Source organism: Falco punctatus (genome assembly GCF_963210335.1).
Source record: "Falco punctatus genome assembly, chromosome: 7".
NCBI lineage: Eukaryota > Metazoa > Chordata > Aves > Falconiformes > Falconidae > Falco > Falco punctatus.
The window spans coordinates 67,859,068-67,886,508 of NC_137587.1; the positions used below are offsets into that span (position 1 = coordinate 67,859,068).

Consider the following 27,441-nt stretch of genomic DNA (forward strand, 5'->3'; position numbering starts at 1 on the left):
TGGCATAACAAGGATATTGGACTTGCAAAAATAACTGTTTCTCCTTGGGGATTAGTTAGTTGTGATTAGTGAATGAAAGTCCCAAATGAAAGGAAAAAAAAAAAAAAAGAAGAAGAGAGGGAGAGGGAGGTGTAAATTCAGTAAAAATGCTGGTCTGATATGCTGCCAGCACATTATATAGCCAGTTCCGGAAAAACTGAAATTTGTATTTTTGTACTGAAAACTATTAAAAGCCAGGAATTTGTACATTTTATTTGCTTCAGTGTCCCACTTTTTTTCTCTTCTCTTGTTTGGAAAAGTGAACGCATTCGTGCTAATCTAGGATTATTTCTGGTCACAGCAGAATCACAGTGTTGTTTGTTACTGGGAATTGTACAGGCCAATAATAGGTTCATTGCCTCAGAAATACTTTCATGGAGATTACATTTTTTTTCATACCTCTAAAAACCAAAACAGAACAGAGACTAAAATTTAGTAAAAGCTCTTCATATAAGCATCTGTGTTCCCTGTTGACATTAAAATGTGTGCGTTCTTTGCAAGACCAGTAAGTATAAAATAAAGATATTGGAAATAGTGAGAGTCTTCTCCTGTTTAAATGTCATTGTTTAAAACTGTATATAATACTCTACAAAACTGACTCAAAGCCACGTAGGTCTCTTGAACTCTTGAGCTGCTTTGTGTGTTGCTCAGAGCAAGGCCTGTTCAGGGCTTTTCTTTAGCTTACAAATGAGGGGAAGACAAAGCAGTGTTTAAAAAAAATTGAAATCTTGGTATCTGGATTCTTGTGATTAGTCTGTTTGTAACACTGACCATATTTCTTCCTCACTTGTTTTGGAATATTGCATGGCAGGCAGGTCTTCATTAAGGGATATTTTGTCCTTTGGCTTTTTCTACACGTGATTACACAGTAGCCATCCGTTCCCAACATCTGTGTTTATTAAAACCTTTCCAATAAATCTGTGCAGAAGGGAACTGTCCACATTTCCTCCAAGTTCTGCAAAAGATACTGTTTTTCTTTGTGATGAATCGGTTAAAGATTAACCAGCTGAGATATTTGGTCTTTAGCAAGATCTTCAACATTACTACTCATTGCCCCAAAAGTTCATTAAAAATGGAGACTGGGTGGACAGGCGGCGCCTCCAAGCTTCTCTAGGACACTGAGTCCCTTCTGACTGAAATCCCATTAAAGAGGGAAGAGTTAATACGGCTGACATTTGTGCTTTACACCTTTGCTCTGCTGCCTGGAGGTGGCAAAAGCCAGCAAAGGCTGCGCTAGACGTATTCCGACCAGGGGCATTTTCCAATGAGACAATCTAAGGAGTGACTTAGAGAATAAGCTCTTCTATCTGTTGTGTCACATACCCTGGTGCAGCACACTCGTGCCATGTTCAGTGAGTGGTAGTGGCTGGTGTGTGTCCACACTCCACACCAGCTAAGAAGAAATGTACTGGCACCGACAATCAGCACTGTATGCTGTGCAGGATTGCATACTGCCTAAGGCAAGGCTGTTCTCAAGGAGATTTTTGGCTGTGTGATTCTGATCACCTAAGGTTGAATGCTTCTGACGGTGGTCTTGGAACCAAAGCCTCACTGACTCTGTCGGTGTTTTGGAGGGACCTTGTGAGGAGTTCTTCAGCAGTATATGAACCAGAGACAGCAGCTATATGTGGCTATTTTTTTGGCTGGGCAACTTCTCTTAACTGTCATGCTGAGCATGTTTTTAAGCACAGTTTCACCAACTGGCAATCAAATCCTCGCAGGTAACACTGGTCTGCGCAGAATTGTCAGTATTATATAGGTACAACCTGAAAATGTTAAGAGCTGATGAGCTTTTATCAGGGGCTTCTGTAGGACAGATGTATCTTGGAAACTTACGTGGATGACTTAAATTTTGCATAGCTCACCTTATTCTGGATGCCTGTAAGGTCCAGCAGTTATGAAGACAACCTGAATAAGTATGTGGATTTTGAAATACTTCACAATCAGTTTTTGATCGGTAAGATAACACTATCTTTAACTCTTGTGGTGCTTCTGTGGCATGTTTATTATAGACTGAATTCTCAGCTTGATAGGTCATACATCCTCAGAACTATATGTCTTCTACACAAGATTTTCAGAAGCAGAGGCTGGTGCCCTCCAGACTTCTAAATTCACAACTTATCTACTGTTTTTTTCTTTCAATAGCTTCCAGTAACATTGGCAAGGGGGCCAGCATTAATTTATATTGGGATTGGGAGTGTTGAACAGGTGTGAAGACATGGGGTTTCAGAGGTGGCTTTTTTTTTTGCTCTCTGCATCTGTGCTGAGGGTGGCTTGGCCAGATGCAAGGATGTGACTCTTGTGCCGAAGAACTGGGACTGCTTTTGGACATGATAGTTACTTGACCTGAAAAGTTACACAAAGGCTTATGAATTAGGAACTGGTCACCATACAATTAAGCTTAGTCAGATGACGTTACATCATAAACCACGATTCTTTGGGGCTGAAAGCACTGCACCTCCAGTTTTTCCAGCTCATGCTCGCCATGGGAGGAAAGAGGCAAAATATAAACTGCAGATTTAGACATGTTCATATGCGTTGTCCATATGTCCATTACATGGTATTGTGACAACACTGGTCTGCCTCTCTGTAGCCTTAAAAGCTATTATCATTTGTATTCAGAAAAATAGCAGTGGCCACTGAAAAGTGACAATTTACTGCCAGGTGACACTTTGTGAGAACGGCATGCTGTACTGGTCCAAGCACTACAGCGGTGGTTGAGTTGGTAACTTATTCAACCAGTACAACCAAGACTCTAGTAAAGCTTCAATTCAGATGTTCAAAGAGCAGAGGGAGTGTGAGGGTTTTTGGTGAAATCGGTAGAGAATGGACTTTGATACATGACTCTGAGTGAAAGAATCGTCTTGGCGTTAAGGCACTGAACTATACCTCAAGAGATCAAGATTCACTTTGTGGTTCTTGAATAAAGGATTTAGTCTCTCTAGCAGTCAAGTCACTTCCCCATCAATAAAACTGTAGTTATTTTGTTTCTAATACTGGGGAGAGCCAGTTTTCCTGAAAATAAGGAAAGGTCTTGCTCTTCTCCATGATGTGAAAATCAGACTGTCAAGGGCAGTATATCATAATCTTCAAGTGCCTGAAGCTCCCATTTTGCTGTAGTCCTGAGTTGAAAGTTTCCTGACCATTGGCAAACATTTTGTTCAGTTTCTCCTCCAAAGTCTAAAGAAGTCAGTGGAAAAAACGCTCAGGCCCTGTTTCAAGGGGGTAGATTAGAGATGTTATCTATCAACTGTCTTTAAGCTCCATTGCTGGGATTTTTATAACATTGTTTTTCCTTTCTTCTCATTTGTGTTTTGCGTACAAGTCCTGGTATTTTGGTTTAGCCCACAAGCAACATGAAGCTGCTTTGAATGCCTTAATTTTTCCTGCCTACTGCAAACCAGACTTTTCCCCAGCATCAATTATCCTGAAGGGAACTGCGTATGTAAAACCACACCAAAAAGTCTGAAGGCCATATAAATGTATTTGCATTTCTTATAAAAGACTGCGTTCTTCTGCGTGTGTTGTCTTTGGGTGAACTTGTTTTTCACAATTGCTGATGACTAAGTTGGGGCAGAGGTACTGTCCATTATACCATACTCTTCCTTATGGTGGTCACTCTGGCAAACAGTAGGAGATCTAGCGGTTGCCACTGAGGACAAAAGAGCTGTCTAGAGCTTGTGTAGAGCTTCTTATTTTTTATTCATGCCATGGGAACCCAATCTAGACATGAGGTTATGACAAACTATTTGCATACAGCCCTCTCTTCCAATGACCAGTGCACTAATGCTTGGTTTCCAGGGAAAACATTTTTCTAAGAACACACTTTGTTTAGAGTGATAAAAAGTGTTTGTCTGACGTGTCTGAGCAGATTTAGCTGGGAAGGCTGATGGGGATAATAGCTTCTGTCTCAGTAGCAGGGACAGCTGTGGAAGGCACTTCTTAATTGCCCCAGTTTATAGCCCAATTTTTTAACCTGAGCTGCCGCTGGTTTCAGTTTATTATTACACAAGGTTGTAAAATGGGATAGGTGCAACCCATCAGCTATCTCTGCCAGGGCCTGGCAGCAGAATGAGAGCTACCTCAAGTGATGATATCTGCAGCGATGAGTTAGCACTTTACAGGACAAACTTTCTCTGGTTTGCCAAAGCTCCCTCTGAAAGAGGTAACCGTGAGAGTGTGGCAGCACAAACGTTAGGGGCTGAGACACCAAATTGTATTTAGATCTCAGTGCTATGCAGCCTTTCCCTACTGTCAATTTTTATTTCTTATTCTTTGTTTCCTACTAAGCTACCTGCTGCAGGAAGCGGGGAGAATATAGTCAGGAAGAAGTTCAGTCCACACATGCTCTGATGTTTGCATTTTCTCCCCCAAAGCATTTGCTACTGGGAGTCACTGGAGACAGGATGCTGTTCTATATGGACTTCTGATCTGATGCAGGTTGACTGTTTTCCTGGTTTAAAATATTGTAATACTGGATTTTGGCCAGATCTCCTAGGGCCTATATGAAGATAACAGATCAAAATGTCTTCCCTGAGGAGCAAACAATTTAAGCATAAGACAAGAAAGACACAGGAACAGAGACAGTCTGGGGAGTATTGAGAACAAGTTTAAAATTTCCAGCTATAAATGAGAAAAGGTCTTTCATTTTTCATCCAGCTCTGGGGAGGACATCTGAAGAGTTTGGATTTCAGTTTCATGGTCTGGGAAGCCATGCTGGCAGGATTGTTGTTTATCTCTCCTGAGAAACAGCATGTTTCAAGTTGATCCTCTATCGAATAAAGGTTTTAAAAAAATATTTTGTTTGCTGCTTTCTCAGCTGTGCACAGCATTTGTCTTCATCCTTTGCTGGTATAATATTATAATAGTTTCTTGTAAGTGCTGAGCCTTTACTGCTGACAGCTGCTGAGAAATGATGCTGTCATGAATCATGCTTGCAAACACAGTTCTGTGATGTGACCAGTTCTCAGCCCCCATAATTAACAGCCAATTACTTCCTCTCAGAGAAGCCAAAACTCAAACAGATGAAAGAAATAGTGTTGTGGAAGCAGTGGGAGCAGATGTGTTGTATCAGTTCCTGTGTTCTTTACAAACATACACAATACTGCGGACCAAACTGAGCATTTGTTTACATCAATATGCAGCTCAGAAGCGTGGAAGTTCCTAACACCAAGCCTGGGTTTGGCCATCTATGCTCAAAGTGTACGAGGAAAGTGAAAGGGAGGAGGGAGGAAAGGTTCATTACAACTTCAAGATGATATGGTTGCAGTAATAGTAGGTCACCACTTTAGAGTTTTTTGGCTATTCCCTCAAGGTAACAGTCCGTATTTATTAATGGGTGTGTGTGCACATGCATAAGCACATGTATGAGAGAGCTGTGTGCTACAGATGCCAAAAACCAAAACCAGAATGTTTACAGTCCCTAGGCTGCAGCCCTGCCTGCTCTTTTGTTTAACCAGGAGACCCAAAGCTGAGCCTTTTCCATCTGGAGTTGGTGTGGTAGAAACCAGTGTGGTTTAGAAGACAGGGCTGGGGAATAGGAGCCAGGAACTCCTGACCAGAGCCTGCAGTTAGTAATTTACTGACTTTTTCTCTTCTTTCTAGATTATTTTTTAACAGAATTTAATTTTTGGTGGTTCACACATATATACTATGCAGGAATCATTTCCTGGGAACAGATTAGAGTCCATCAGATGTTCTTAAAATTTTTGCTTCCTATTTCTTTCATCATTTGGTATGTGCAGTATGCAGTAAACTGCATGATGATCCTGTTTCCTGAACAGCTAACTGAGAATTTGTAAGTAGGAAAAGGTAAATCAGGATTTCAAAAGGACTCTTTGCTTTGGATGTTTCATTACCAGTCCTCCACAGTGCTTGGTTTTGTTGACATAACATTCAGTGTCAACATTATTTCATATCATGAGATGTATGCAGAAATAATGAGCATCTAAAAATAAATACAGGTTTCTGTTTTATTTGCTTTATCATAGGTGGTGTAAAGGTGGTGGTGGTGGTGCCACCAATCTCTTTTGCACAAATATGTGATAGAATTTTTATTAAAAAAGTATAATAATCCTCAAACCATAAGAATAAAAGTGGAGGTTTAATTTCACAAGCTGAGGTTTTAAAAGCATGCACATTTTGTGAAGTGTGCATTTCATGGTAAAAGTTGTCAGCAGAGATGCAAAAACATGCGAGTATTTGAGACTTCTGCTTCTCTCTATTGAACAAAATAATGACTTGAACAGAAACCTGCTGACCCGGGTCAAAAAGCATGGTGAATGCTGTTGAAGTAAATCTACATGTGCTATGAAATGAGCATTCTTAATCTTCTGCAATACTTTTTAGCTCTGGATCTCTTCAAAACTGCTACTGACTGTCTGGCTTTGGAGCAAACTACTTTTCTAACTCTGCTGCTTCTATAAAATGTGTTCAGAACATTTACAGGGAGACTGTAGGAGTTAGTATTTCTATAATTCTCTAAACATTTGAAAATGTAAAATATTTGCAGATGTAGTGCCATATGTAACTACATAGCAAATTTTTATTCCTTGTTTACTAAATTTCTGAAGAGTAAGAGTCTCTTGGCTGGCTGCTTCTCAGCTGTGAGACTTTTAAAGATCTTTTTGGGGAATGAGTCATACAGACTGTGCTCCCAAGTCACAGCTTTACCACCTCCTGCCCTGTTTTGTTGTTGCTTTCAGATCAATATCGGTGCAAAGTGAGAGTCTGCTCCTGTCTTTATCCTAGCAAGCATCCCGTGATCAGCTGGTTCTGTGATTCATGCTCTGGGATCAACAGCAGTTCACAATAGATCAAGGAACAGGCTCTCTTGCCTTTCAACCTTTTGTAATTTTGCACCAATGCTTTCCCCTGCAGTTGCAAAATACCTGTGTGTATCTGAAAGGCATGTGAAAGCATTGCCCACCTGCTGACGCTGACTCAGCAAAACTGAGTTTCATAATGTGTCATTTGTATTATTTTCCCCAATACTTTCCTAAGGCTGATTCATTCCCTCCTTCTCTCCCCATCACCCCTTCTCTACAGGATTCTAAAAGTTTTATGGAGTTTAACATGGCCTCTCACCCTTTGTAGTTGCATAACGCTAATGAAATAACTAACAGATCATCAAAATTATCGAAGTGGATTTACGGAGCATATGGCATTAAAATTCAGTCTTTCTGTTCAGCAGAAATCCCAATGTCTAATGAAAAAAATTAGAATATTTTTCAAAGAGAGAAATGCTTTGGATGAATGTGAGAGCTTGAGAAAAAGGAAAAATTCACTTCTCTAGTTAATGTGCCAGTAAGGAGCATAATTGCCTCAACTTCCTATCTCTGTAGGGCTCTACAGAAACACACTGTCCAGCATATGCTCTTGGGGCACTTCCAAGTGCCATCCCAAACCACTGCCTTTCTGGTTAGTATTTCTGCTAGTGTGCTTCCTTCCAATTTATCTTCATCTTCTCTGCCACTGGCAGCCCAGAAAAGAAAATAGTTTGTGCTGCTGACAGTGACTGGGAGGTGACATTGGGTGGCAGAGCTGTATCTCTGAGCATAGCTCTGACCTGGCACGGGGTGGTTGTGATAAAGACTGGCCATTTCTCACCATCCCCAGCGTGCCTGTTCAGGGGAAGAGAAGAGGTTATCAGCCGTTGGTGTTCCTATCAGTCTCCCACCCTGTAAGGCTGCCTGGATATCTCACAGTCTCACAGGAGGACAGACCTGGAAGTGCATTTCTGTTTTTGGAGGTGGCTTTGGTTTTGTGTTTCTGTTGATTCCTGGTTTACATGAACAGCTTTGTCAGTCTTCAGTGAGAACTGGCTCTTTAAAGTCCATTTCTGAGCATCTTGTACCTGCAAGAGTCCCAGTGATTGCTCTGGGGCCCCCACTTGCTGCACTGCTGTCAAAAGGGGCTTGTAAAGCAGAACGGCTGCTTTAAACCTTCTGCCTACCTGGTCTTTTTAAAACCATTGTAATCAGTCTATTTTAGGACAAGCTGTCCAATGACATCCTGGTCATTTTTTAAAAAGTTCAACAGGAAATTCTGAATGTGAGTCATGCCTTTGTCTTAGTGTTTTTCAAGGATTTTTTGAATTTATTAAAAAAAGAAAAAGCAGAAATCCTTGGATGTTGACAGAAACAACCACACAAAGTCCATGTATTGACAAGTTACTCAGCAAAGAAGGAACATCTTTAAGCTGCAGATATTTACTCAATGTAAAGCATAATTAACAAAAAACCACAACTCCCCAAAACCCCAGAGTGAGACTGAGAGAGACCTGGTGACCCTGCTATTGTTTCTTCTACCTGAGAAAGCTGAGCGTTATTATTTGGTGGTAGAAAAGGTCTGCATTGTGGGACGCTACAAAAATCCCAGATGTTTGTGAATATCAGGTGCTTTAGAAACCACGTACATGGATTAATCCTGTGCTCCCATCTGGAGTTTATAGACTCCTGATGAATGTGTTAACGGTAGCTGCCAGCTCACTGTGCTCCAGGAACAGAAGTAAACTGCTGTAGAGAGGTACAGAAAACGGAAGCACGTTAAGAGGAACTGGGATTCTGCAAAGACTAGAGCATTCAAGAAGATGCTCATTCTATGAGTTCACAGTTTTTTCACCTTTAAACTGAACATTGTCTTTATTACAGAAGTGTGAAAGCTTTTAAGTGGTTACTGGTCAACAGCTGTTAATTCATGATCACAAGTCTTTTATATTAATGACTCTAAGACAGGAAATCATTCTTAAATCACACAAGAAATACCCATGGTCTTTAACAAAAAAACTTGTATCAAAATAATATTTAAAATTTATTGTAGTAAACGTTGTCATTTTTCTTGTCCTCTTCATGCATTTCATCAAGAAACAAAAGAAATTATGGACTGGAATGGAGACAAAATCATACAACCTATAAGCAGGTTGTCCTGAAAGACCTGAAGTCCTTTCCCAGGACTTTTTGGGAAAGTCCTTATTCTTGGGAGGGGCAGGATACATTTTCTGTGTGAGATTGGACTGCTGAATGTTCATCCTTGAATTATGGCCTTTTAGCTGCTGAAATAAATTTCAAAATAAAAATGAAGCTGGATTCAGAATGAAGTTGAACAATGCAGAAGCTCTGTTATCAACAACACCGGTTCTGAAAAATCAAATCAGGCTCTCTGATGTTGCAGTAACATTTTAAAAATAGCAAAAACCTAAAAGGGAAAATAACCTTGGGCTTTGTCAGGTTTGATTTCTGGCACTGAAACATTGCATCCTAGCTGTGGTTTTAGGTGTTTCTTTGTAACTTTGAGAACCAGATTTTTCTTTTCTTTTTAATAAAGTAAATGTTGAGGTTCTCATGAAACTGAAGACAATGTGAAATACAGCAAGTCTGTTGGCATAACTGTGAGTGCAGGGAACTGTACTGCAGCATGCTACCTGTTAACTCCCAGCTGCACTTGGTGTACGGTGGGCTGATTCCTCTCCAGCCTCAGGCTCTTTGAAAGGCGTCTTTGAAGCAAGGGATAAAAGCACTATCTGGCCAGAGATGAACAGAGGGTTAACGTCTGCTTTCTCTCCCTCTTTGCCTGGGTTTGTGGAGGAGACTGAGAAGAAGAAAGGAAAGAGGTTGTGACTGCAGAGGCAAAACTGCAGTTACATGCACTTTGCTGTTGGGCTGGTACCGGGGCATGTGGGCACTAACTGCAGGCTGCTCAGCGCTGCCGGGCATGGGTTAGAGGGGGAGGTGAGGCTTTGCAAGCCCTCCTGCAGGCTGCGGGGCCCTGCTTACGCTCTTTGGGAAAGGTAATGTGGTTAAGCCAGTGGTGCTCTGCCTGTTCCTCCTGCTCCTCTGGCAGCCCAGGAGACAGCAGCTCCTGGGGTGGCCATCCCAGGCAGCATCTCCCAGTGCTCTGGGAAAACCTGTGAGCACAGAGGGGTCACACAGCGAAAGGGCAGAGGGATGCGTGACGGGGGGACTGCTGCTTAGGGCTGCCCACTGAGAACTAAAGCACAGTCAGTGGGGATGACCGGTGGATTCACTTCACAAAATCACTCTTGTAATCTGAATGAAAATGCCGTTACAGATACACCTAGAGTTACCTTATGACGGATGCTACCCCTGAGGAAAGGTCTGGCCTCATCACTTTGCTGTTCTTATTTATAAAGCACTACCTGATAGCTGTTGATACGTAAGGTGGCAGTTCAGTAGCTGTTGGGGAGGAGGTAGCCCTTGGCCTTCTCTCTGAAAGAGAAGCCTCAGGTGCTGGGCCCTGAAGTGCGGGTGGTGGCTGTGTCGGTGTGTCCATGGCCAAGGTGCCAGCAGATGGTGCTCAAGAACATGAAATGTTCTCCCGAGGTTTTGAGGGCTGTTGAGCTTTTGAGGTTTTGCACTCCAAATGGCTGCTATCGTACAGCACTGTCACTCAGCAGCTTTGTCATCCTCCCCTCCAAAGGAGTGCAGATGCAAACTTGGCTATTCTGGAAGCATTCTGCATTATTTTGTATCAAGGATTTAAGAAAAAAAAACATGTGCCTTGGGCAAAGGTCCAAGTCAGAGTGCTGAGAAGGCCAGCAGTCTATAACCAGTTCTTTAAGCAAAATATAAGAAACTGAATGTTCAGGGATCACTCTTCTCCTGGTTGCCACTGTAAGTGGCCGTACACATGCAGAGCAGCGAGGAATGCAGCAGAGCCTTTGCATTGTGCTACTGACACATTTCTTCCAAAACACACAGATTACATTTACTTTTGTATCATTCCTGCCACTTCCTTTATGCTGCAAATCACTCTGACGTGGGATGAGGGGGACTGTTCAGTGTAACAGTGGGAAAATATGTTTGATCAGGTCTTGTTGCAGTCGCTTTGCAAATGGGCGTGTTTTTTCTTTAAACCTCCACTGTATACTTGAAAAAGGAATCCTATGCCCCAAGTCAAGTGAATTAATGTTTTGTAAAAGGAGGGTGTAATCATTTATTAGCATTGTGCTGGACAAAGTTCTTTGTCTTTGGAGATTTGGCCAACTGCCCAGATTCAGGCAGCCTCTGACTTTTGCTTTAGTCTCTGAGATAAACTCTCAATGAAACAACGCTGGAGTTGCACCAGCTGACATGGATCCAGGGAGCAAACCCTGTCAGGAGGAACAGTTTGGAGCAATGCCAAGCCCAGCAGAGGTGGCAGAACTTTTTATAGATGTTTGGGGTATTTGTAGGATGAGGGGAAGAAGGGATCTGTTTGCAATGCAAGTCCAGGTTCTGCTCAGGTTTTACTTAATTGAAGCTGATTTCCTCATCCCTGTGACCAGATGTTATTAGAAGAAGGGTCAGTTTCTCTCATCTGTCATTTTTTTTTCTATGGAGTATTGAATTTACTACTGTCTAAATATCAAAACGTTCCTGGCTTGTTTTCAGCATTTGGTTGCGTATTCTGTTTCCTATGGACATGTATTCTATGGCTGACTTAGGCTTTGTTTGAAAAACACCGCCAACTTCAAGGGTAAACCCTTTCCAGAATGAATGCAGTTAATTTAGTATGAATGTCACTTTGAGCGTTTTCCCAACGTAATCTCTTTAAAGGTTAATCATAAAGTGAAAGAATGTGCTCTGGATTCTGACACAATGCCTGACAAATATTTTCAGCAGGCCACCGCTAAAGAAACACAGGTGTGGTCTCCCTCTTAATGTCTCTGAAATAGTGTTGTATCTTTGGAGAAACAAAGATAAATTGAGAGCTTAACCCATTGGCTTCTTGGCATTTAAAAAAAAATTATTTAACTTCCACTTGTTCTGGTTTTGCTCATCCATAATTCCCTGGGGGAGATCGTGTTTCAGAGAGATGAAATACTCTTGATGTCTTTATGAAAAATGCAAACAATGTGTTATTTTTAATGATGCCTTAGACTTTCTGTGCTGTTGAATTCAGCAGGATGCTGGGAAGCCCAGTATTTACACAGTGAGCTTTAAACTGTTTTGGACTTGAAAACAAACAGTTTAAGGAGATTAAATAATCTTATTGAAATATGTCAGTGATTTCTGGGATTAATCCTGATTATTTTTTTTTTCTCCGGACAAATCTATGATTCAGTATTCTTGTTTGAAAGTAAGCTGAAGAAAAAGGAGTAGTTCTAGAATTGTTTGAGTTGCTTCAGCACCAAAGGAGATACATGTGTCTGCTTCTAGTAATTGGGGACATCTTGTTTTTTTCTTTTTTAAAGTGCTACCCTGTTTTTCTTAATATAACTTGTAATTTCCTTCTTTAGTCTCAGAACCTAGAATTAATAGATTTTTTTTGGTGTTGTTTTGTTTTGTTTCCTGAGATAGGATTGTATAGAGGGAAATGGGATGTTTTATGGAAACATGGGAAATCTTTCCAGCTCCTGTCCTGGTCATGAAAACAGCTTCTACTAAATTATGTAATGTTACTGTCTGCTTTAGTAGTCTCTCTTGTATTCACAGAGTAATTGCATTTCGGGAATTGATATTCTAGCGTGGCAAAACTGCCAGGGTGAGAAGTCTGCCTAGCTCCGATAATGCTTCTTGCACAAGTCATTAAAGAGGCGAAAGAAAGCTCAGTGCAAGGTGTAAATAGGTCTCTTGCACAGCAGCTGGTTTACTTGTGCAAACAATTTTTGGTTTATCCTTTTAATTATCACTTTAGGATGTTCTCAACCCAGGCATGTCCCTACCCTTTCCCTGAACCCTCCATTCAGGAGAGGGAAGGAGGGACAGAGGGCAGCAAAAAGGGCTGCCTTCCCTCCTTCCTCTCACCAGAGTCCACTCCCTCTGATGAGCCAAATGGTGAATGGACTGTATGTGTGGCTCTGAGGGAGGAGGCTTGACGGGGGGAATTGATACCCGCCCCCCGTTTCTTCCTCCAACAAAATTATTCTTTGTATTTCTGAAGCAAAATGCTAGATAAAACCACTCAGTATTTTGAACTGTGGTCCCTCTACTGCATTTCTGAAAGCAAGTGTATTGTAGACAATACTGTCTGCAGGTTAGGGTCTTCTAGCCCTTTGGTCAATCACTGTTCTATATGAGGCCTAATTTTCCTAAGCTCTTCGATTTTTATCTTTTCCATGTCTCTGTGAGGTGATCCTGTTACCCCATTTCATAGGTATGAAAGTAAGCCACAAAAACATGGAGACTTGCCCTGTGCCTCATAGAAAATCTGTGGCAGGGCAAGAAATGAAATTCAGGTTGCTAAAATCCTAGGTGACAGCACTGACCTCTAGCCCTCCTTCCCCTAATTGCATTGGGAGGTCTCTGGCTAACGGAACATGCACACAAAACCCAACAGGAATGCGGTTTTTAATGCCATCGTTCAGCCCACTGGCTTTCACCGAGGAATTCCTTCACTGAGACACGCGGTCTGGGCTTGACATGAAAATCTGATTAAAGTATTTGAAAAAATAGAACAAGACTTTCCAGTTTCCTCAAATATTTTTTCCATTTTCCAGTGTTTGAAACCTGGTCAACCTTTTGGAAGTCTGAGGGGGGAGAAAACCCTCCTACTGATAGATATTCATTCAAGTCATGCGGTAAACTGGCCATTATGATATTTCATTTGTCAGCATGTACTACAATCACTTCTTCTGGATCCCTTGGGCAGGCTGCCTTTCAAATCAATATTAATTATGTACCACTAGACAGTAGCTAATCTGAAAGAAAGAACAGGTTTCATTTAACAGATGACTGATGGTTAGTTGCTTCCCCATGAGTGTAGGTTTTGGTTTGTGTTCTGGTTTTGGTGGTTTTTTGTTTTTCCTTTTGAGAAATCTCCGATCACAGTATCGGAGAACTGACTCTTGTTTTGCTTTGTCTAATAAAATAGAATAAAATAAAATAAAAAGTATCACCTTGTTTTCCATAAATCTAACATTGAATTCAGATTTACTGGCATCCTCATAATTGAAATTCTGTAAGATCCATCAGCGCAGAAGTTCAGCTCCAGCACCTAATGCCTTCAGAAAGCTCACCCCTGGGTAACATTTTTATTCTTTCTGGCAACTGTCCAGTGAACAACAGAGGAACCTGGCGAAAGTGGCTTTGAAATGTGTGTTTATTGCATTGTCATCATGCCAAAACTAGCCGTTCATCTGAAATTTGTAAAAACTGCTCCTAATAATCATCTGAGTTTCTGGAGAGTGATCTGTAATAACCATGAGCTAGATGCTCTGCTGGGATGTCTGAGGCTGACAGGTAGTTTCTGTTAGGGTTAGATGTGTGTCTGCTTGCTTTCTTCACTGGGAGTGTAAACTGAAAGGTATCTGTTCTATAGATAATGTAGTAGCAAGACTGTTGGTAACTGGTGAAATTGAGGATGTTGGATATGTATTTGTTACTGTAAGATTCGTTTAGGTAGGAGTAAAAATCCAATTAATATAGCTGATAATGTGAAAATGCTCACTGAATGGGAAGAGAGAGCTGGGAGGTTTCTGAGAAGATCTCCTGCTCTGTTCCCTTGATCACATACACCAACATCGCTCTTGACCGTTGTTTGTCCAATCTGTTCTCAAACCTCTTGTCATCGCAGCTCACGGCCTCCCCAGCTGAACCACCTAAGGCTTTTACCAAGTGTCTGAAGGGCTCCAGGAGCTCTTTGGCAGCCGGCAGAGCTGTGATTTGCTGGCTGCAGACAAAAAGGTTCCCTTTTTCTGTAGGAACTGAAATATTCAGGTTTGGAAGGAAAATGTGCTGTATGGACTTGCAGTGTGCCATATCATTAACAGGCAGATTTTTTTTTTTTTTTAATAGTTTAGCCCGGAAACTGTAGAACCAAAAAGATGAGAGTCCTATCTAGTGCATCTATCTGCAAACGGGTGCAAGAAAAATAATAGAGAGCAATCAGATATTTCGGCTTATGCTTCTGGTCAGTACCTCACATCCATCACATGGCTGGCCATGGGTGCAGTGTCCTCGCAGCCTTGTCTCCGTGCAGCTGGAAGTGCCGGTATTTAGAATTTTTCTAACATGAGTTGTTCCTGGATTTGCAAAGAACAAAGTGTTACTTGATCTGGGCAGTGTGTCATTGATGCCGCACATTGCTGCATCTCTGGTTGCCACTTTAGCCCTGCCCTCTTACTTTTCCTGATGGCTGGAATGGATATGAATTTTGGTCCTCCTTTTGTAGGTTACAATATCTATTAATCAACATTCTTGGGTCTTCCTTCATCGCCATAACTCACTTGAGCCCCTTAGCTAGAAGAAAACTCTTGTCAACTCTCCATGTAAACTGAGACATCGCTGCTGTGAATAGTGCTGGAATTTTGTTTATTAAGTAAAGACTCTTGGATTTCTAACTTTTGCTTTGGAATGGCAGCCGCGAAATACTACCCTCCCCTGCCTGTCCCTAGAGAAAGGAAGCCTGTAGTATAGCAGGCAGTGCAGGGTCAGGGGTCAATCTCATGATATAGGTGGCCCAACCACAGCTGCGTATGGAAGGCACGCTTTTAAAAGGAAGGAGTATCTTCATGGGGCTTAGCACAAAGGCCTCCATGCCAGGGAAGAAACATCTGCTGAAGGAATCATAAGGGAGAGACAATCCCTGTTGCTGTCCTCCTGTCATCACTGTACGATGTCCCTTTAGCCTTATTCCATAGTTGTAGCTTTGCATCTGTTAAGTTTGAATCCTAAAGAAAATCCATTAGAAAATGATGTCAGTATTAGGAGAAGGTATGGCAGAAACTCACTTTAATTTGGGGCGTTCCATTTTAGGTAGTAAACTGTAAATACTTTGAAAATCCTAATGCTTAGGACTGCAGTATGAACGAAGTTTTAGAGCACTGTGGTTTGTGGTTTTTTCTTTGCTTGTTTTGCCATCTATGTCAATGGGAACAAGTGTTCTCACTGAGATAGTGGCTTTTTCATTATCTTATATATTTCTTTGAAAACTGAGGGGGGAAACAAAACAATGCAGCAAACAGTGTGAACACCATCAAGGAACGCTTATCTTTTAATTCTCAGTGCATTAGGAAATATCCCTGGGGAAGCTGTGGGAGGGAGACTTTAAAGTCTCCAGACATTTAGATTAGGGAATTTAAGAATTTAGGGAAGTCTGATATTAAAAAAAAATTTGGAATGGGCATCATGTGCTTGTCGTAAGTAGGCGTATCTAAATATGGTTTGCAAGTTACTCATTAGTATATGTAAAAAACCCTTTAAAATTAATCTTTTTTATAATTTTGTGGTCTACTTTCTCATATCTTATGGTCCTTAGTTGAAAAACATCCACAATTCAGAGCACAAGTGACTTCCTTTTATGAAAGGTCTGTTTTAAAAATAAAGTTTTGTGCTTCCACTTGTACAAGCACAGAAATACATACAATTGAAACATAAAAGCAATAAACAAACATTCACAGTTTGGACTTTTTTTTGTTGTTAAAAAAGTGTAAAACAAACTAGGCAACACTCCAGGAAATGATTCTTAATGTTTTAAATATATTGTTTTAAATTTAGGTGATCCTTCACGTTATTAAGTGGGTGGGGGGAATAAGAAACATTGTTGTAGGTTACCTGTTTATAAACTTTGCTTACTGTTATTCCAGAAATAACTGAATGGCACAATTCACATAAGCACTATCAGAAAACAAATCATCTAAATCAAAGCTTACAAGCTGAAATTCTTGTTTACCATTTTAACTTAACCTCACTTACTGTGTTTCTATTCAGATAAAGATGTAAATAAGATACAAAAAAGAAATTGTTATGCGCCGGATGTGAACTGAGATGCATAGAACTTTTCCAATGCAATACTTTGTGTCCCAGTTTTGACCTTAGTTTGTGCAAATGACTGCCTGGATTTGCAGGCACAGTCACTTCAAAATCCCTGGTCGTGTTGCATACAATGTATGCTTGGTTCTTCACGGTGGTTGAATATCTGCACCATGCCTGAAGGTGAGCCACCTACACAGTGGATGGTTGCTATAGAGTAGTCTCAGAACCGATGGCTTTGAGGTACCCGGCTTAGCCTTCTGGTGAATTGTGGATTTGGTTGGCTTGAGTTAATGAAGTTGGGTTGCCAATACTGCCTGTCCTCCTGAGTTGGAAGGCTTTCCTTGCCTTCTCCTGCCTGTTTATATCCATAACTTTTCCTGTTCTGAACACAACCTTTGTAGCCAGAACTGTCATTTTGTAAAGCACATTTTCAGTGCCTGGTTTATGACCAGAAGTACTTTGTATTGTAATAATGAGCCTCAAGCCTCACAGTCTTGAATACGTTTGAGTATCTGGGTCTGTGAGAACCCAAATAGTGAGACATTATACTCACTGAGGGTGTCAGTAACATGAAAGTACAAATTACTCTTGGGTTTCTACACAGCCTTCCACACACCCAGGCACTTGATTTACACACTTACTCGTAGGCCATGCATCTGCAGACTTTGCAGGATATTTGCATTCTTTACATGTTAAAGCTTCGGCTTTTTCCTTGAATTCGTCCATTAGAAAAGCACTTTACATTCCTCCGACATCTGCAGTCTAATATATATTATATATAAATCTGGATTTATTGGAAATGTCTTTACTTATTTTTCAACTTCTTTCAAAACGTTTATTGGAGAAGATACATTTGGCATGATAGGCTGTAATGCAGTACAACTGTGTTTTATCTAGCACTGTTTTCAAGAGAGTAGATTCTCTAGAGAAGCGTAGCTGTCTCCAGTAAAGATTTACTGTCTGTTTGGTACAGCTCGATACAAGCCTGCAAACCCTCCGAGATGGAGGCACTGTGAAACTAATACACAAGGCCACAATTTTCTCCCTGTCTGGGAGAATTTTTAATCTGGGCCAGCACTTCAGTTTGGGGTTTGGCTCAGTGGTGGAAGCGGAGCTGCTCTCTAATTTCTGAATGTTAGATGGTGACCCGGTTATTGGATGTTTACTCTGTGGACATGTTGCTTTAGTTTAATAGGAGGCTGGCAGTAAAAACAAGCAACAAGGAAACAATGTCTCAGGGTGAACCACCCAAATGCCTGGTGCTTTTATGGGACAATGGTAGAACCAGTGGCTTGAAAGGGTCTGGCTCAACCTCAGACTCTACGTGAGCAGGAATTCAAAGAACAAAAAGTCTGTCTAGATTATAAGGGACTCCCTTTCTCCAGAAATTTGGAACTGTTTGAGAGAGCTAGGTTAACACAGGTGTCAACATGAATGTTTTGAAGAAACCAGTACTGCCTAGTCTACAATAAAAGTGTGGTAGGACACACAAGTAAAACAGACTGCTGTTTAGTTTGTTTGTTTTTTTTTTTTTTTCTCTTTAAAGAAAGCCTTTCTTATAACCTTGTTACACCTGATTGAAAACCAAAGGCTGTGTCTCAGAATGAAGGATTACTCTTCATGTCACCATGTGAAAACGGGAAGAATTGTAGGTACCAAATTTGGGTGTACCTTTGGGGAAAATAAGGTTTACATGCAGAGCACAGGGCTTCAGAATGTGCTGTGATGCTAGGAAATTCACATAATTTCCAAAGAAGAGATTCCAGGAAAGACTTCTGAAAGGGAGTATGAATGGAATAATTATGCAGTTAGTACAAAAGTGGACTGAAATCAACCAAGCAGTGACTGAGCCCTGGTAGAAAGAAGAATGATTTTTTCCTAAACTCACACTTCACACTGTTACAAGCAACTTCCTGGCTCTCCCAATACTGACTCTGTAATTTGGATCTACTTTTAAACGCTTCAAAAGTCCCACTGACTTCAGTGGAATTCCTTCAGGTGTTTCTTAAGCATATGCTTAAATTTTCAGTTTGTGGCCAAAGGTACTCAGCCTTTGATTGTTCACTAAGTTATAAACTCTAAATTAATTTTCTTTTAGCTGTGTCAAAGCTTTGTTGTAGCAAAGGATTTTAACAGAATGGGACAAATTGGGTGCTATCTGTAGAGTACGGTTTCTTGAGACTCTTGTGCTTCATCCTACAGCTTTATTACCCTCTTGTGGCATGATGTGTTGCCCACGTGACAGATCTTAATTGTGAGGTTTGTTGTACAAACCAGCTTCTTACCAATAAGTTATGTGTACCAGGTTCTTAAACCCTTAATTTAACACAGTAAAGAACTTATGCTCTGAAAAGAAGCAAGCAGATGAGGTGTCTAATATCTAATGAGATCTTAGTCAAGTAGCTCTTCCCAGAAATTATTAGCTGTTTTTTTTGTAGGCACGTGCTGCTGGAACCCTTTAACTTGTTCCAGAGAATGCAAATGAAATGAAATTCTTTATAGGCCACTGAATGTTGCTGGATTTTTTGTTTTACAAATTAATTCCTAACAGTTCCAAACTGCCTCCTCATACTGAGCCTGCAGGACTGAGATAGTCGATGCAGTCTGATGTGAGAGAAGAATCGCCTTGTTTGTGTCCAGTCCACCTCCAGGTATCTTTTTCCTTCATGGGTCACCACCATCTAAATGTGTGAGTTAAAAATAGGTGCTACAGAGCCTGTTACAGCCAAGGAAGCCTTCTGCTATGAGTATATGGTATCTGAGTGGCATGGGAATGTGAAAGACATTGATGTATGGTTTTCCTAAAAGCTGCCCAATAGAGCTGAAAAGCTTGGTACAGCGCCCTTTGGCAACTCTTTAGGTGGGAGCATGATTTACCCCCTTGCAGTGATACTAAAGCTGTAACCTATATCTACAAATTAAAGTCAAGGATTTATGAACCTTGGAATATTTTACCCATGCCTCTGAACTGCCAAGTGTAACTATTCTGGGCTGTAACCCAAAACATAGTTTACTGAAATTCCACTGCTTTAATGATGACTTTTTTTTTCCTATAGAAAACAATATGAAACATTCTGCCATCCAAACATAATTACATTCTGCATCTGGAATTTGTTGATGTTTCCTTTTGCTGCTCATATACATTCAAGTCAATGAAATGGTTAGGGAATGCCAGCGTATCCTAGATTTTGGTTACTGTCGGCTGTTACAGCTCTTGCATTACAAAAGAGAACTTTTGGATGGTGAATTCCGGTGGTCACTGTGTGGAACACTGTCTTGTCCTTTCTCTCAAGATTTGAAGAAGTAGGTCAGTCAGGCTGAAATATGTCTTGGGAATGAAGATGAAACCATTCGGGTGTATATCACTCAGGATGGTCCATGTCCTGCATGCATAGGCAGCGAGCTTCCTGCAGCTCTCAGTGAACAGGGATGCTGGAATCAGAATGGAAAAGGCACCTAGATCTGCACTCGGCAGAGGTAGGAGTGTGGATCTCTTACTAAATATTTGGTGATGCTGTGGATACTGAAAGCGCAGGAAGACGCTATAGCCCCTTGCCTTCCCAGTGCTTGAAGGAGAACCCTAGGCCTTCCCTGCTCCCCTTGCTGCCCAGTACGTAAATAGGCTTTGACCCAGGGCTGAGAAAAGAGCTTGTTCTGCATGAGAATTAGCGTTCAGTCATCAGAGGTGAGCTGCTGCTTGTTCTTTGTTTTCAGATTTGAACATATGGTAGTGTATATCATGAGTTCTTTCATCCCAGGATGATCTGTGGCAACTGGGGAGGGTTAAAAGGAGGCATAGCTGTCAGGGACAGAGGCACCAAAGCATTCAACACGTCAGGAGTTGTGTTGTGAAAAGCTCTCTCGAGGCAATGGCAAGCTTTCAGGTAACCACAAAATGAGCTCTGAAACCAGCCCTTAGACAAGGGCAGAGGTAATCCACAAATGTGGCGCTAGTGGAGTACACAGACAATCTAATTTTCTCTGGTTCCTTCTATGGTGGGTGGAGCAAGTGGATGTTTTCCAGATGTTTGGAGAGATGTATTTCTGAAATCGTTTTGTAGGAAAACAAACTACCACATGAAAGGATGCCAGTGCCAGGAAAGTGAAGGAGAATGGCATGCATTAACAGTGTTTAATCCTTCCTTTTTTCGTTCTTGCATTCTGAGAAGTGGAAGCTTGTGCTGATCAGGAAAGCTCTTCTGTACTAAACCTGTAGCTTTACATGTCATCTTCTAGTGAATTTTCATCAGGTGGATTTAAGTAGGTTGTGCACAAGCAGTCCTAATACAGCCTCCAGGCATCTTCACTGTTGGGGATGCCGCAGAGACAGCTGAATTGGGAATATGTATGTGTTTTATTTCTTTTTTAAAGCCTGATCCCCAGAGCATCTCCACCAGAAGTCTCCCATGATGAGAATGATATGAAGCAGTGTGGGAGATGGAAGGCCATTAGACAGCCAGAGTTACAACAAGTCTGATGACTGCATTTTTGAGCAGCAGTTGTGTTTAGACAGAAGAAAAAACAAGGGAGCAAAAGTGATTTGATGCAGTTCTGTGGAAAGAGACATTTTTGCTGCTTGCATAAATTTCAGGAGATCTAAGCTTCTTCCAGCTCTGAAGGACTCTACAGCCCATCTAGCTGTGGTGGAAATTAGGCCAGCCTTTGGGTCAGATTATGTGTGGATCATATGTGAAGGGCATTTGCTCTGGAACACATTAAACCAATGTGGTCATCAGCTGAAAATGAACAGTTCCGTGAGAGTCAGAAACCCCAGGCTGTTTCCTGCCTTTTGCCTGGGTAATTCAGCGGTTTCGGGGGTTTCCGTGTGTGTGTGTCTTTCAGCATTTTACAATGAAGATCCCTTTCAGTCAGGGCTTTTCTGAAAGTAATTTGGCAAAGTTTAGCTATGTGCTTCTTGCCTGAGAGCTCAGGTTCTGAGCACGCGTGCTTAGCTCTGTCTGTCATCAGCAACCACTTTAACCTGAGGTGAGGATACAGGCTCTGAAATCCCCCCCAAGCTATATTTGTTAAAGCAAGATGGTAAAAGGTGAGGGAGGCAGATTACAATGCGTGGAATGAAACCCAAAGGAATAAATGCACCTTCAACTTCTACTGTGGTTTTACAAAACCTTGAGAGTCGACTTCATAATTACCTGCTCAGCAATATATGCTGATATGCTGCCCTTTACTTCCAGTCACTGGGAGCTTAACCAGAGCTACCTGTCCAGGAGCAATCTCTTCAAGGAAGTACAGCAAGACTCACAGAAGCAATTCCAGAAAATATTTTGGTAGGGCAGTGCAGCGATGTTAGTCACTAGTCTGTTATCCCGGTAAACCATCCCTATTCCAGCAGCCCCTGCACTGGGTGAGGGTTATCACACCTTCCTTCTCAACAGCTGCCATGCTTTGCCAGGTAACACCTTCCCTTTGATCCACTGGTATTGGGGCATCTGTAATCTCAACCCAGCTCAGTTCAGAGTAGGCTGGTAAGCTTGGAGTGCTTCTCAACCTCTGTTGCTGTGACCTGCATTTAGGGCACCGTTACATGCAGAGCTTTGTTTGTATATCTGTCTGGTGAGGTCTGGAAGATGGGCAGAAGGCCTGATGAGGAGCCTTATAGACATGGTAACCTGTTCACCTGCATCAGCAACGTCCACAACAGAACAATCAGCCCCATGTAAACACATCCAACTCCCTTTGCAATCATATCTTGCTCTCTGAAAATACTCCTACATAATCATTTTAGTGATACTCTTGCAGTTCATGAGCATTAAACAGATGCCAGAACATTACCCTGGCTGGAAAGGAAGGGTATTTGGGGGAACATGAAGCATAAATCCAGGGTAAGAACTGAGAAAGTCCAGTCCCTGCAGTCACAGGTCACTATGTCCTCTCATCTGCTCTGTGAGTTTATAAACAAGCATTTTAAAACACAGTAACATTTTTGTGTGGTTTGTGTTTCTCCCATCCTGTTGGAAGGCTGTGCCAGAATCTTTCTGCACCTTTTTCTAATTTCTAGCAGAAATTTATTAATGACTGGCTTATGTCCACTGCTTGTTGTGCAAATGTTTTCCTTCAGATTAGATGGCTTTTCTTCCTGATGTTTGCCCTTCTGATTTATTTACAGAGAGCCTTGTGTACCTCCTCTCAGCCTCACTTCTGCTGCCTCTTAAAAGGTGCATCTTTGCAGTGCCTGGGACAGCAGTGCAGAGACTTCTGAGCTACTGATTCCAGATGATATGGAATGGCCTTTGTGTGGGCTTTGCAGCCAGGTTCAAAAAAGCTGTCCACGCTGTGATGCTTCGTAGCTTGGGTTTGTGTCCAGAAGGATTACAGGTGTGTTCCCATCTGTCCCAGACCCAGCCAGCTTGAGTGAGTAGAAGATGAAAATGTTGAAGCCATATCCTGAATCTCCTCCTACCATATTACCTCTCTGACTTCGCCAGGGTGTCTCAAAGCTTTGAAGCAAATGATCACCAACCCCCTGCTGCCTTTCTGAGACTGCAGGCTGTTTAGCGACATGAAACAGTCATATGTGATCATACCGAAATTGTTCATTCATCTCCTAGACTTCAGCAAACTAGCAACTACTTGGTGTGATGTAAAACATGGAAGTTATTAAAGTGAAATAACATATCTTTCCATTCTGAAATTTACTAACCATATGGGAAGTTTCCAGGAATAACTCATACATATCAATTTAGTGCTTGCCAGGAAGACCGTTTCAGAAATTTGTAGGCCAGTACAGTGGTTACCCCGTCCTGTATCACATGGAAAGATTTTCCTTGTGTCCTTTATAAGCACTTGACACTGAGAACAGTGTGCTCACAGCAACAATTACATGTTAATGTAGGTTAATAGAAGTTCATGTGTTTGAGTCTTGAAATGCTTAGCACTCCTTTTCTGTGTTGCTTGACAGCTTTATTACTGCAAATTCTAGGAGAAGCCAGTTCAATATGCTGAACACTATCAAAAGATTTTTCTTTATGGTCTTAAGAGGGCTTATCTGTAATTCCAGGCTGCACAGTCTTTGAAAACTATAATGTTACAGACAGTGATTTTTTTTTTTCATTTTTTTTTTAAACGCATGTTTTATTTTTTTAAAAAAGTCATTCTGAGACAGAATGGGGTCACTGTTAACTCTTTTTTTTCCCTCTACGCTCTTTTAGGGAAGCTGCAGATTTGACACAGTCGCTTTGTTTTGTCAGTCTCCAGCAATTTCATTGAATTATTTCATTTGAACAATTGCCTCAAGAGTGCAAAGAATTGAAATATTTAATTGTGAAATTTCCAAAATGAAACTGCAATTTGTGTTAGCAATTTGTTTTGAATTTTTTAACACTTCAAAACCAAAATGAAACACTTCAGAAGGACTCAAACCAAAACCAGCATAATGAAGACTGCTTTTTTCCTTCAAGTTTTACTTTTTGATGAATTAAAAATATTACTTTTACCTGAACTGACTATGCCCTTCTAATCCACAACAACCAATTAGTAAGAAAAATCTGCTGGTCACCTAGCACTGCTCCTGGGCTGTGGGTCTGAGCCAGCCAGGGCGGATTTGTCTGCGGCGTGACCTGGCCCACAGGCTTGTGGTCACCTACAAGCCTTTATTCCAGCTCATGTAAGCTTGCTGGGATGCATGTTTCCCTTTGAGCTGCAGATTCACTGAGGGCAGCAGCCATGTGCTGAGCTCTAAATACAGTTGACAGATCCTCAGCTGACATAAATTGTCATAAGTCTGTTCAAGCCAGTGACGTGTGATCCACATTAGCTGTCAGCTAGGTAAGAGCTAAAGGCATCACTGAGAAGTCATTGCTCCCTTTGGGAGGGCTGAGGGAGAACTGAAGAAGTTTGACTGTCATTCCCTCTGCCAAGCACAGTTCCTAGCTGGCCAGTACTGCATCAATCTGAAGATGGCTCAGTCACCTTTTATTGTTACTTTTGTAATTTGCTAGTTCTAACTGAGGATTTGCAGTAACGCTGCTATCATGAAACACTTCATTTTAATTTCTCATCCTCTTCCAGTCTGTCCATCCTGCTTCCATCGTGCTCCCCTCTGGAGCTGGAAATAAATGGGATGCATTTGCACTCCTTTGATAGGAAGGAGAACGCATGTCAGGGATGGGACTCTGCTCTGGAACATGCTGTCTGGCTGGCAGGAAAGGAGTGATCCCTGCCCAAAGGCCATCCCTTCCCTTAAACCATCCACTTAGGAAAGGTGTGAAGTGGACTGAACCCAGTGGGGCTTAAGCATATGCCCATATTTTACTCTGCCCTCTGAATAGCCACCAACTTAAGCATCTGCTCAGCTCACTTGTTAGGACATGGTAAGGTGACCATGCATCGAAGCACTCTGCAGGAACACGCATTTCAATTGCCACTTTGAGAAAAAACTGTCTGCGGCATTGTCGACAATCAAAGGGATGCCTGATGCAGCATCAAGCTGCAAATGATGAGTCAGGCTGTGTGTGAGCAATAAAACACCCTTCCCTGGTGCACAGGAGTTGTCAAAAATTCCCAGTAGCAAAGAGGAGCTGCAGGAAAGTCTGGCATGCCAGACCCAGTCTTTGATCTGGCCTGAGCTATAACAAGGGCTAGACCTGCGTGTTATTTGTCTAATGCTTTTGCCTTCATCTGCAAGGCTTGAAACCTGTTTTTGAGAATGATGCTGTCATTACAAAATGTGAGCGCATGTTGCAAAGGAGATTTTTGATCTCGGAATTTTTTTGAAAGCTTCTTCCTCTTTTTTCCTTGAAAAACTGAAGTGCTCAGCTTTTCACTTGAATTTCTCTTCTTTCCCATCCTTCTTTTTGTCGTCTTCAGTTTTACCCATCAATATCTAACAGATAAATTTAGTGCACAGTGATGCCTAACAGGCAGATCGGCAACTCCACACTACGTGTCCCCACCGCAGGGTCCTGCCGCTGCTGCTCAGCAGGTCTCAGGGGGGCTCACTGAATGAGTCACGTCAACAGGTTGTGCTGAAACATTTCTCCATCTCAGTGACTTTTTCACTCATAAGACAAGGCAACTGCTAGAGGGGATCAATCCACATTAGATGTTAACAACTCATTGTATGTACACAAGCTTTTTTAAAATGTAAGGTATATTTGCCCTTGCTGCAATATTAGGACTGCTCATCCCTGTTCTATGGCCACAGCTCGCTCTATACTGAAGCACAGATATGTCACCAATTACCTGCAGCACTATTTGGCACTTGAACTGCATCATGAATCTCAGCATTGCTTTTTTATGCCTTTAAAGTTCTACTCAGATTTCATCCCTAGAAGAACAAAGACTGTATGTTATGTATAGCTGCAAAAATCTCTTAAGTAGAATAGGAAAACCATTCAATTGAATACTGATACAACTGGGATGTATAAAGAAGCTATAGTTGTAAATGTATTTATAGGTAACCATGTTTCTCTTAACAGGCACTGGAAATGTTTGGAGATTACTGTGGGCAACTTGATTCAGGGCTGTCTGGAAAAAGGTAACTTGGAAGCTCTGTGTTCTCACCATCTGAAAATTTAAAAAATCTCCAAGTATCCAAGCTGAGCACTTGGTAACTGAAACATTAGAAATCAAGTAGTTGCTGTAAAAATGTAGGGTTTGGTTTTACAAAATGACTGTGCTGAGCTCAGAGTGGCTGCTCAAAAGCATGAGATAAGCAGGAGAAATAAAAGGTTGCAAAACTGACTGTAAATTTTAATGCTTAATCTAGTTTCAAGGAATACTTTAGATTATTGTAATGTTAATGGGGGAAAATGCATTTCTGCTTTACACGTAGTACATATGGAGTCCAGCTCATAGGCAGGGAAGGAGGAACTGTTTGAGCCAGGAAATCTATAGAAACTTTTTTTTTATTTCTGTTCACACACAGTTAAAACTGTCTGTAAGGCAGTGGCTCCCGCTGGGAGATTCACGCTGTGGAGAGGGGGGCAGTGGGAGGAAGATGGTGGGGAGAACGTACTGTTCTTTCTACTAGTGCTTTGTTTCTGTAGTCCAAAAAAGTGCAACATGACCTTAAGTATATGAACGGGCAGTTTCTACATCTTTTGTAAATTACAGAACTGAGAGTATGAAATCCTTTGTGTATTCATCTCTTATTTTAGATTTGGTGAACTAAGAAGCTCTTTGCAGAGAGGTGCTGAGTGCATTGTCCCCTCCCAAGTCCAGGGTCTGCATGTGTCTCAGCTATATTCCAAATCCATCATAGCCTTGGAATACATGTAAATCTTTTAAAAGTAACTCTCTGAGCTTCTTATTTTCTTCCTCTTCCAAAAGCACAGGCATCAGTACTTACTGAGATCAGAGTTGTAGCCAAATAGGTATGGTCTATACCATGAGCAAGCTATGCTTTTGAGATATGATGTTCCCAGAAATGGTAGTAGACTTTTCAAAATTAAAAACCTCTGGTCATTTTCTTTTTATTTATGCTCCTCTGTTAACAAATGCCTTATTTGATTACTTTAAAATGTTATGTTTCTGGAACAAAAATAGAATACCAGCTTTTAATTCTGCCTTTTAATTCTGTGTGCCTTATTATTTCAGCTTATGAGAAGGCTGAGAGGGGTTATTTTTCTACAAAGACTGGATTGTTTTAAGATCATTGTAAAGCCAAATGTTTAAATACTGACCATTTTAACTTCTAGTGCTCTGCAGTAATTGGTAGAAAGCTTGAATCTTTTTCTACGACTTCTTG

At 41.3% G+C, this 27,441-nt stretch overlaps 1 protein-coding gene across 1 annotated transcript in view; it reads left to right on the plus strand.

The window, feature by feature from the left end:
- Positions 1-27,441, plus strand: part of LOC308067707 (uncharacterized protein) — a 78,749-nt gene that overhangs the window by 18,036 nt on the left and 33,272 nt on the right. Inside the window, exon 3 of the mRNA XM_080396991.1 lies at positions 26,171-26,229. Coding sequence (XP_080253117.1) covers positions 26,171-26,229 — 59 coding nt within the window. The remainder of the gene's footprint in view (positions 1-26,170; positions 26,230-27,441) is intronic.